Source organism: Caloenas nicobarica, chromosome 18, assembly GCF_036013445.1.
Source record: "Caloenas nicobarica isolate bCalNic1 chromosome 18, bCalNic1.hap1, whole genome shotgun sequence".
NCBI lineage: Eukaryota > Metazoa > Chordata > Aves > Columbiformes > Columbidae > Caloenas > Caloenas nicobarica.
Window position 1 is genome coordinate 6,065,018 of NC_088262.1, and position 12,221 is coordinate 6,077,238.

General features: G+C 38.6%; 1 protein-coding gene across 1 annotated transcript in view; it reads right to left on the minus strand.

Annotated features, from left to right (window-relative positions):
• Positions 1–12,221, minus strand: part of CA10 (carbonic anhydrase 10) — a 164,264-nt gene that overhangs the window by 33,440 nt on the left and 118,603 nt on the right. Inside the window, exon 6 of the mRNA XM_065647607.1 lies at positions 4,997–5,182. Within this exon, the coding sequence (XP_065503679.1) occupies positions 4,997–5,182 (186 nt within the window). The remainder of the gene's footprint in view (positions 1–4,996; positions 5,183–12,221) is intronic.

A 12,221-nucleotide genomic window follows, 5' to 3' on the forward strand; every position in this document is an offset into this window, starting at 1 on the left:
TTCCCTCATCTGCTACTTTCCTCAGAGGCTTATTTTTCAACATTAATAAGTGCTGGAGTACAGTAAACTTATCTTCTGGCTGAAATGCTTAAAAATGACCTGCATCATTTCCAATAAAGTCTCCAAAATGTAATACAGATGGCCTGTGGCAACAGACAGATCTGGATTTCAAACTTCATTCTGCAAACTGTTGGCAGGCGTAGTAGGGGCTGGCTCACATCTCTGCTTCGGTGTTGTGACCACCTGTAGGAACGTGGTGATGGAGAGGCAGGAGATTCCCGTCCTCTCTGCTCAGGGACGTCCCGAGCTGATTTAATGCTCCTTTCCTGAGGAAGGACTATGTGCTGGAGTCACAAATCCTCACACCCGTGAGGCTTCCTGTAGAGAACAAAACAGACCTGGGAGAGGAATCGAAATGTTGGGTAAGTGTAGGGAACACCTGCATGGAGAAAACAGGGGCTTTTGTGCAGAAGTGCCGCACGGTTTAGAGAAGGAGGCAGAGCCAACAGCTGGCCGGTTGCTCTCACAGTCCTGCTTCTAAAAATATCAGGAGCTGGATTTGCAACACTGATCTCTCTGATAAGTAATCCTTTACTATCACTAGCAGTTGCCCACTCATCTAGAATATGCCTGCAGTTAAAGAAATTGCAGTAGTAGGAGAAGGCTGGTATTTCAGAATTTCCAGCTACCCCTTTTGATTCCCATTTTCTTGTATTTTGTTTGGTTTTCTTAGTGGCTTTTGGCAGCGGCAAAAGTAAATCTCTGTTCCAAACTGTGTGTATAGCTTGCAATATGTATTTGCTTATCTCAATACTATTCTGGCTGTCATTTTACTTCTTATGTAGCAGATGAAATCCTTGTGTGTTTATAATCTCTGTCAATAGGTTTTTGAATAGTGACTTGGTGGGCAGAGAAGAAATCTATTTTTTTCATGGATTGTGGACTATGGTCTCATTTGAAAGTCTCTAGCTATTGAGTTTGTGAAAAGTGCATGACCCCAAATAATTAAGCTCCTTGACTTTTTGGCTTTACATTGATATGGCTACTACAAGGCACAGCCAAAAACTGTCTCCTGCAGCGCATTTTTCATTTTTCTGCTTAAGAAAAAAATTGGTATGGGTTTTTATGACTTTACCACAGGGTAAAGTTAAAGGGTCTCATTTTCACCATGAACCTTGTGGAGATTGTCACCTTTTTATTTTAACAAGGTAGACAGTGCTTGAACAACAGCACTTTGGTAAATTCTGCTGTATTTCTCTGAAGGGAAGATGGTCTTTTTCATTAAATGATACGGACTCCAAAGCATTCAAAACTGTTCTGCAGAGAGACATTAGGCAGCAGACACCAATGATCGGTGTCTCAGTTGGGGACCTTGCTTGAGCCAAGATTTTTCTTTTAATCATTATAATACGGTAAGATGCTTATGCAAAGAGTAGGGAATTAAACACACTCAAGTATGTATCAGAGGGACAAGCAAATGCTTGATTTATTTATTTAAGCACTCCGAAGCCTGCCTTTCTTTCCATGTTACCAGTGCCAAACATATTGATGATAATCTGATACACAGTTTTAAACCCCTTACATTCAAACTATTTAAGCATTAGTTCAGTTATTCTGCCTACTAAAGTGATAATTAGGAGCTAAAAGGTAACCAGATTATTGTAGAGCTCTCTCTTGACAGCCTTTAACACCTAGTTAAATGTTAAAGCCTGGAAATTACAAGCCTCTCAGTATCATTCCAACCACAGTATATTTTGAAGCAATTTGCTATTTCACGATTGTTTTTCATGCCATGGTACCACTCCAGTGCTCTCCGGCTTGCTCTGAGTGCCTGCCCACCTGCAGAACATCTTCACTGGGCAAAAAAAAGGTCCCTAAGAAAAAACTTCTTGCTTAGTATGGATGTTAGGTGGAATTTCCAGATGTGTAAAGAACATTACAGCTGCTTCAACATATATCTGGGCTGTTTAAAACCTTCTGCCTTGTCTGCACTTGGATTTATTAATAATTTAGATCTGTTTGAGCCAATGTAAGAGTTTGCCCGTGCTGTGAGGGAGAAGTGCTGCTCTCTCCCCGTGTTCCCCGTCTCTGCAATGTCCTGACTTTCACTTGCTTTGGAGACCTCAGTGCGAATGAGGGGACAGCCATGGATGGGAGCAGAGGGAAGGAGGAGCAGGAATGAGCTGGTTGGGATCCACTGGAACAGATCTCACTTCTTGGGTAACTTCATCCTTGGGAATTGTTTCCACAGCAAACCCCATGGACAAATCAGAACAGCAGTAACAAGGCAATGTCACGGGAGCTGCGTGCAATTAGCCGTCAAACAGTGTAATTCTGCAATGGTTTTTCTCTGGTTGCCTACGCCGGCTAAAGCCTAAGCCAGCAAATATTCATTGCTATTCTTACCTGCACTAGCTAAATTAAACTAATGCACCTATGCAGTTATTTTTCTTCATCCCGTCTCCTCTGACAGTGTTGTCCGATGCAGAAGTGATGGTAGTTAGAATCAGTTACATTAACAGCATAAGTTACGTTATTAAGATATGTACTCGATCATAAAGTCAACTTGCTGGTCTACAGTTTTCTTACTGGGTTGTTGGGAACTGTAGACATCACATCTTGCAGTGCTGAGAGCTTATTGAAAATCCGTAATCCAGACAGCACTTGTATGGGCGGATGTATATTCTAAGAACACCGTCAGCTGCTGTCCTTTGCTGAAAATTTTGCCTGTGCTATTCAGCGTGATTGATTTGAGTCTGTGCTTGTATTTTGGAAACAGCATGTGCTCTATAAATAAGACTGAACTGTGGAGATGCAGGTTCAAATTAGTAGATAATATTTGATTTTCTTGGAACTTTCCTGTCCAGCTGCCCAAAATAGCTATCTGAAACTCTGAAAAATGCATCTTCAAAGGCCAGAATTCATCTCGTCACCTGAAATGGAGTTGTCTAGTCTGAGCTTCTTGGCCTGTTGTTTGTCTCTGCTCTGTTGCCAAGGGAGATGCATCTTCACAGGGTGATCTGTCCTGTCTCAAGCGATGTGTCTCTGGCCATCAGGAATGATCATCCTCTGAAGATGCAAATCTCTGTCTGTTCACTGCAGCAGAATCCAGAGAACTAGACAAATCCTGCACATACTGCGGATCCAGTTGTGCATGACTGCCTGACGGCAGTTTCCACTTAGCGAGGTTTTCTGCTTTTATTAAGAAAAACTTGAGGTCTCTGTTAGCAAATAATACCAAATGTTAATAGTACTTCAGAATTCCTACTTTCAAAACGAAGGAGAGACTAGTTAAGTATTAAGTCTTGCAAACAATCTTCTACATTTTTACCTTTTGTTAGAGTCTTACTGATGAATTTATAACTTAAAAACTCTTTTAAAAAATCTGAACTTATGATGATACATCAAATCGAGTGCAATGGTACGTTTCAACCAGATTTTTGCTTTCTTGTTCAGACGACCTGCTTTCTTTTGAATATTGCTCTTCTATAAATCTGATTAGCAAAGCAAACACCTTATATTTGCCACAGCATACCTAACTTTCAGCTCTTAAAGGTGTAATACATTATATGTTCACTTATCATAAAATTTAAAAAAGGCAACCAGAAGTCAGTTGTGTAAGACATGAATAATTTCATGAAAAAGCTGCCACTGGCTATATTATACATCTATGTAGCTCATAAAACAAAGCAAATGATTACCATCAATTATAATACCATCATTTGACAAGTCTGTAATTAATTTCCCACTCTTAAATGACTGCTGATGCACAGTGCCAGAGAAAAAGCCATGCATTAACTGACTCATCACCAGAGTCTGTGATAGATGGTGCAGATGGTAACCTGCTTATTCATCTCCAAAAAAATAAGTGCTTTATTCTGAAAAACTATTCGTTTTGGTCTTCTGAAAGAATGGTAATAGGGATACCTACAGCATCTTTTAAAAATTAATCCCTGCAGTAATATACAGTTATTCTGAAGCATTATTTTGTTGATAGTTGTGGCGTAGAGTTGTGTGCTAAAGAGTTCACGGGCACGGCACAAGCTGATGAAGGGTGGGGTACTACAAACCCAGGCATCTCCTCTAGGCAAAAATGCTCCTACATAGGAAGAATGGAAAGATTCTGCTTTGTCTACTAGTAAGTCTGCAAACTTTACAACACATCTTGAAAAAGTACTCCGTGTACAAGACTAGAATACGTGACAGAGCCTGGCCCAGGCTGCCCAGGGAGGTTGTGGAGTCTCCTTCTCTGCAGACATTCCAACCCGCCTGGGCACCTTCCTGTGTAACCTCATCTGGGTGTTCCTGCTCCGGCGGGGGGATTGCACTGGATGAGCTTTTGAGGTCCCTTCCAACCCCTGACATTCTGTGATTCTGTGATATTTGTCCAGCAAGAGTAATGAGCTATCCTGCAATAGTTATCAGGATCATCACATTATGGTAATTTCTGGGATAATTACAGGTGTGTATTTAAAATACAAAGCAAGTACTGATTCTGTCAGGTTTTACTTGTGCAGTTAACTTTAATTTTTGAGCTGACCAAAAGATTTCTGTGGAACCATCTCTAAGATTAAGTATTGCCTTATTATCCTATAAATCAAAGGCAGAATGATACTCAGTGTAAAGTGTTACACAGCAGCAAGTAGCAAAAGTAGCACTTTCATAAGAACTTGAAGCGCTTTCAGTATTACTTTGTGATTAATCTTGTGTTTGCATTTACTAGGAATGTAAAGGACTCATCAAAAGATACTTGATTACTTTGTAAGTAGCACATATGAGAATATAAGCTGTCTACGCATACAATAAATACAACAGTTTCATTTTTAGATAGGAGTCACATCATTTGCAGTGCGTGAAAAGTAATCTCCCGATTTCCAGAATGGCTGAAAGGAAACGGTTTTTATGAGTAAAAATTGGTTTGCAAATACCTTCGGGCAGAAATGGAAAGTGAGTAATTGCTACTGGTTCACTGGCGAGTCCCGGAGCGTTGACGTACCTCCCCAGAGAAGGCCTGGCCGTTGAGCAGGTGCTCTGAGCCCTGGCTGTCTTCACTTCCAAAGTGTAACCGGATTTCTTCTAAGCGGTGACTATAAGTCATCGGCCCTCCGGAGATGTTGACCAAATGCTCTTTGTCTAACCGTAGAGATACGTGTCTCCCTGTGTTATACATCGTCCCACTGACCTAAACAAAACAGGGGGGAAGGGGGGTTGGAAAAAATTTTTTTTTCAAAATCATTTGTAAATCTTAGAAACTCATTCTATGTACTTCAAGATTTTGCTCTTTACGCACCTTCATTTAAATGTAGCAATACATGTTTTGTTGTGAGATGAAATACGCAACCTGAGGTTATATTTCAACTTCTGCTTTGAATCTTATACTGTATATTCAAATATTTTGCTAAATCTGTATGTAAATATTTTAGCCAGTGGCACACGGTTAACACGGTGAATAGGATTATTATACTTCTAAATAAGTAGGCTTTTAGAATATTTCTATGCAAGGTCTGAATAATGGCTTCATTACAAAATTTCTGCACTGAAATGCGAACATTTCAGCTGACATAAATTATTTAAGTATGCTTGAACAAATCTGAAATTTAACTATTTTTTTTCTTCTTTGAATATTTATAACAAAGTCATCTAAAAGTAAAGGTGCTGCAAAATGCAGGGATATAATTATTCATAAATAAAGAGCCCTACTCCTACTGGGGCTGCAGGGAGAAACTTTCATTGTCCTCCTGTTTTGTTATGAGTATTTTATGTTTATAATTGCCAGATATTTCACCCATAGCAGTACAGAATTAATTACAATTTGATCAAATATCTCTAGTTCCTAGTACACCTAAAATAGCTGTATTGCTCTTCAAGATTCATCTTTATTTTTAAAGAGTCTTAATGTTGAGCTTCATTTGCAAACTGATTTACAGCTGCTGAAGTGAAAAAGAAGATTATTGTGGAAATTTTTCACATATAATATAATTCTGTCATGATTTCCACTGTCTTAGGAAAAGTTCCTATAGCAAGAGGTTCCTTAATTTATGCCATTAGAAAGTGAAATATGCCAGTCTGAGTTAAAGTACAATTGTGATTTGTTTAAAAACATTCTGCATGGATACAAATGGTACACTTGAATAACATCCATTTACTTTAAGAAGAAGAAGTGTAGCAATAATATGCTTTGTTGCACTTCAATTTAAAATTAAAGACATGACTTATTATGTATTATATCCTATACTACATCAGTACTATAGTAATTAACACTGCTGCAGTGTCATTTTATCTGTAATACTAATTACTGAGTTTAAATGACCTGTTTTCTTTCACACGATGTTGTAAAAAGTTACACTGAACAGACTGTGCAATAGAACTAAATGGATGAGATTAAACAGTTTTTGGGTTTCGTGGTTTTTAAACTTTGATACAGATGTTCTATTTTTTGTGTTTATTCCAGTTCAAAATAAACAGTAACAAATTGCTTATGAAAAGTAATAAACACAAATGTTCCTATGCATTGCAAATAAACCACAATGATCTTATTTATAAATGCTCCTTAGTTTTTCTGCTTGACTTTGCATGCATAATACAGAAATACCAAGTTTACTAGGTGGAAGAAGGTCAGTTAACTGACTTCAGTTTCAGTACACTGCATATGAATGGCACAAAATTGCTAATCATAAGTAACAAATGTAGTTTAAAAACAAATAGGGGAAATGGTTTGAAGCGTCTTGTTCACCCTTGGAAACTCATGCTTCACTGAACACTCAGGTAAATTTAGCAGCTACGCAAAATATCCGGAATCCATATTCTTACTAAATTGGTAAGAATCTCAAATTAGGTTACTATTATTTTCTCTCTCAAGGTAAAAGAGACCCAAATAACTCTTAATATGAATCAAATAGCTCTCTGTAGAGCAGAGAGGGGAAATAAGAGGCAAATCCATGAACAGGAGTAACATTTGTCTTTCTCGTTTCCCCCCTCATAAAAATGCAGTGCTTGTAGTGAGATCGTATTGACTGTTTTAAAACAGAATTTCCCTACGTAACTGCAGATAAAGAACACTAGTAAGGCAATGAAGTGTCTGACGTGCCTCATTTCTGACCTGCGGGGAGGCTGGAACACTTGAAGTGAGACTATAAAACTCTCCTGCACGGGCACACGGACTGCTCAGCAGCAAGGACAAACCCCAAGATCTTGGACAGAAAAAATGCGGGGTCCTGCCCTTTTATCGGCCTTCTCAGGTTTAAGGGAAGCACTGGTTTTCTTCCTGTGTGTGCCCAAGGGCAGAGCAGCCACAGAGACCAGTTCAGGACCAGTCCGTACATTCAGGACATTCCTGTTTCTGCCATTTCTCCCATTTCTTTTCTTGAGAGTGTCAACATTCACCACCGTTCCCAGCAACTTTTAATGGGCACCTCTTTTATGGACGTTTGCTTACTACAGAAAGAAGTGTTTTATATTTGTCATCTACTCAGATTACACCTGAGCAAAAGACTGAAATGTTTAGGGACTTTATTTTTTTGTAACTTCTGAAGACCGACTTGCTAAACTTGTACAGCAGGCTGTGCTTGATTGTGGGAATTACCACCATAATGCTATGTGTAATTCTTTATTATCATTCAGGATATTGTCTGTTTTATATACAAATCCTATATCTTCTAATCTTTAAAAGTGTACATTTCAAGTATAACTGTTTACAGTTGTAGGACACAGTATCACATCAGTGCAATCATCTTCTGTTTGCAAGCTCAAAGTCCACAAATGCACTATAGTCAAATGGAAAGTGTCATTAAAAAAAAAAAAGTTGTCTTCCATTGTTTTCAGCAGAAAACAATGCACTACAATGCACTTTTCCACTATTCACAGTTTTAACTACTACTGGAGAAAAAGAAGGTTCTGATCTTATTCGCTATGTGAACCTATTGATAAAAGAAGGATATTCCATATTTTATGGTACTGAGCCTTTGATGTGATGGTGCACTCTCACCAACTGAGTTGGTTTTGTGGAAAGCAAAGATGCATGTGGTCATGTAAAAGGCTGCAGGGCACAGGAGTTAACGAGGAGGTGTCTTTTGTGTTTTGTACATTCTCCTATAAGATAAACAGGATGGAGACAGGAGAACCTGATGGGAAAGATGTTGACTCTGCCTGGTACAACCAACAATATCAGCTACTCTAGAAAGCACAGTATTTATTTTTTATACCATTCTGTGGATTGGATAAAATGTTATAGGGTAGTTTAAAGGGATAATACAAAAGATTTGTTAAGGTCTATATAACTATTTCCTTAATGTGTCAGACTGATCTTTGGTGCTAAGTCCCTCATAGTGGTGGCCTTTGTGTTGCTTCTTGCTCTGCTATTAAGTAGCTCTTTTGTTCTGAGTTTCTGTTTCATAAAGACAATAACACAGCAAACAAGCTTGGGCAAAAAAGAGCACTAAATCTTGCCCTCCTGTTTTTCAAAAGGATCAGTGTCCACATTTATCTCATGCACTAGGAATGAGACTATAGTAAAGAAAAAATATATTAAAACATCAATAAAAGCCTGTCTGAGAAATCAGGGAAGTCCAACATAGTCTATTAATTAATGATTGTACCATATTCTTAGTTGACCCCGTTTTCCTCATACTTTAAGAAATGTTTCCAAAATAGGTAATTTTACATGTGGCAAAATCCCCAAGTAGAACAGAGCATGTTGATGGGCTTCAACCTTAATTATGGAATAGTTCAACTTTGGTAGACTTTAATTAAATTATTAACATATTCCTGATGTAGTTATTTTCTATTTAATCTCATTCATTTTAATTCTTGCTTCACAGAGCTTTGTGCACACAATTCCCCAGCAGCATTATTCTCTCTCTTTATCTTGATGCAAGACAGCCACACAGGCACACACTGCTAATATATTCTATATTACGTTTGTAAGTAAGATCTGAATACTCTTGTGGTATCTGTGTATAACTTGCTGATCCTGTGATCACAAGAAAAAAAATCCCAGTTCTGGTCTTTGAAAGGTAGAACACAAGCAAAGTCAAGAAAAATGCAGACCTGATAATCACAAACTCTGACACCTGTTTATCTTGAAACTCTATACACCTTTATGACCATTAGGAAAAAAAAAATCTTGGAACTTTTTTTCCTAATGATGTTCTTTAGCCCTGCATTTGTGGAAGCATTTGTGTTGTGTCCTAGTTAACTGTATCTCTTGTTCACTTTCTTCCACAACTAGTTCTGAACTAAATATTTTTCACCGCTTCCTTGGTGGCCTACATCTTTACATTACAGTCTCTGTTAAAATAGCCTTCAAAAACGAAGTGATAGAAAAAGCAGCCTGTTTCAGGGCACAGCTGCGCTGGAAACGTAAGCAGGGAATGCAAGAGGAAAGGAGAAGGAGCTGAGGTGGATTTTCTGCCTTTCAATCCCACGTCGCGTTAGCAGTTTGGTGTCACCTCTCTAAGGGGCTTCTCTGCTTCCCAGGACCTTTTACCGAATAGTGAAAGGGTGCAGTTTGGATTTATTCAGGTAGGACTGGTCTGAAGATTAGTTGCAAGAACATTTTTAAACTTGTATCAGTACCTGCCAGTGGAGCAGCACTGAATGCAAGGAAGCAAGAAAATCAATTGTGTATGGCTGCCTGCTGTGGTGTCCTTGGATCTTATCTGCAATATTAGATGTTCCTTTCTTTAGGATGAAAATAGATACAGTCCAAAGAAAGCCTAGTACTGTGTAGGGAAGCAAATCACCAAGGATTGAAGAGTGTTTTGAAGGTGTCATAGTGTCCCAGTTTTATATCCTGCAATAACCACGTTTCTATCATTTGCCACCTGGTCTCCAAGCTTTCCTCTTGGAGTCCTACATTATATTCTGGTGAAGCAGGAGAGCAGCTCCGCAAGCTCAGAGAGGGGTGGGCTTTCCTCCCCCTTCACCAGCACCTGAACTACTAATGCCAATACTTTGTCATTACCTTTGGTTTCTGCCATTGAGTATCCAGGTGGCGAGGCACAAACTTTCCATGGAAACATGAAAACATTAACGCTAATGTTAAACTCTTCCTCGCATCTGCTATCTAGGGGGCTCAATGTGCTTAAAAAATGCAAAAATAAATCTGTAATTGTCTTTTGTCTGGCTGGGTGAGTCAACATTAATGCCACGTTGTTTTCTTTTCTTCCTGGATCTTCCAGGATCATCCCATGCAAAATCTCACTCTGTAGCTCAGGTCACCCAAACTTGAGTTTCTAAGCACAATGATAAACTGAATCACGTTTTTCTGAATCCCTCCTTTGTTTTAACGTTTTTTGATTGTTGTTCATAGTATCTTGACCAGACCATATTCTGTGATATAAAGTACTGTCCTCATTGATTTAAACTGATTGCACTGTAGTAAGTACCTTCTGTCTCTCCTGTGCAAAGCAGACACTGCTTCAGGGTTTGAAAACAGAGTTTACATAGACTTTATGGCAAGTCTGTGATTTGAAATGTGACTTTAGGGATAGTGACGAAGCATCGAACCAAACTAGAATTTCGAATGTAACCTACCAAGGCAGACTGCTTAGCTCTCTGCAGCAGAACTACATTCCCTTCCTTCAAAGCAATGGCTATACTAGAACATTTATTTTTTTTAATATTGTGCTTATGGCATCCAGATAGTTTTAGATGTAGTTTATCCTGCTATCTTGATTTTCTGGCTGTTGCTAGAGGAGACCCAAGCTGGAAAATAAAATGATTTTACAGAGTTACCTTTCTAAGTTATTAAACAGTTGTTTAAAAAGAGTATTCTTGTTTTTTAAAGTCTTCTCTTAAAGAGGAGATTGATATAATAAATAGGAGACAATATCGATTTTTCTAGACTTCTGAGAGCCCTATCCTTGTCCTGCCATACCCTCTGTGCTCATACATACATAGACACGTGCACGCGCAAGAATTTTTTAATTGTTTTAAACAATTGTTTTCTACAGAGCATTCAGTTTTGTTTGTGTATTTGATTAATATTTGTACACTTGGATAGTTATTTTTCATAATACTTTTCCCTGGTATTCATCTTTACGCTTAATCATTGTATGCAACAGCATGTAAAGAAATGGTGGAAAGTGCTAGTACAACATAATTTTCAAAATCATGTTTGCAATATACAACAGGCTTCTTGACCTTGTAAATCATGATCTTCTATAGATTTGCCTATAAATGGCTCGGGGCCTTAGACATAGATACATAGTCAAAGTATTTTTAAGGTAAATTCCAGCCACGTTTGCTGCAAGCTGTCCTTGTTGCCAGCAGAGAGCATTGTTGACCCATCCCATACAGCTCTCACCTATAGACCACGGGGACTTCCCCAGCCAGGAAGAAAATTAAAACTCATCTTTTTGTGTGTGTGGCACGACTGGAATCTGTGACTTTAGTTTCCGAAGCGGTGGTGACAGAATTGTGGGGTCTGTTGCATCAGTGAAGCAGGTGCCTGGAAAGATGTAGGGTCAGCAGGCGGCTCGAAGACCAGCAGAGAAGCCAAATACCCTGCGTGTCTTTTCTGGCAAGAATCCCACAGATCTTAAGTTGCGTTTAAAAAAGAAAAAAAAAGTGTGGGGGGGAATTAAAGATAAGGCAATACCAGAGTCTGACACAGTGCCAGTTACTGGGAGGGAGCTGCAATGTAATTGCTGAGCTTTGAAGAACAACAGGCATCATCATCAATATTTGATTAAAAAAGGCCCATGTGAAAAACGTAAAATGCAAGAGAGAAGTGTAAAGATTAAAATAAGCTTTTCATCTTTTTAGTTGAAAAGTTTTTAAAGGAAATGATGTTAATGAGTCCAATTAACCCATTTACCTGCCTAATGTAATGTGTCAGGTATCAGCATATGGCATGACACACTTTTTCTTTGCTTTTTAAAGCACCATTTTCAGTAGGAATCTTTCCTATTCAGTGCTCTGCAGTTTTGCCTGTTTACTTCTCTTAAGCGACTGATCTGTAAAAAACTTGGAGCAAACCTCATAAATTAAATATTCAGGCTTACTGGCTAATGAGCACAATATGTCAATTTTCAGTGATCAAAATAATGTGCTTCAATAATGTATGCACCATTCTGTAACAAAAATATAATTTTAATAGAGGACCTGCAGGGTCATGGTTAGTCTGCAATAATTATATGCCACAGGATGTGAATGAATGAAGCTGCTCATAGGACACTGGTAATACCCCCCAGAGTCTATATGCCACATGCTGCTTTTTA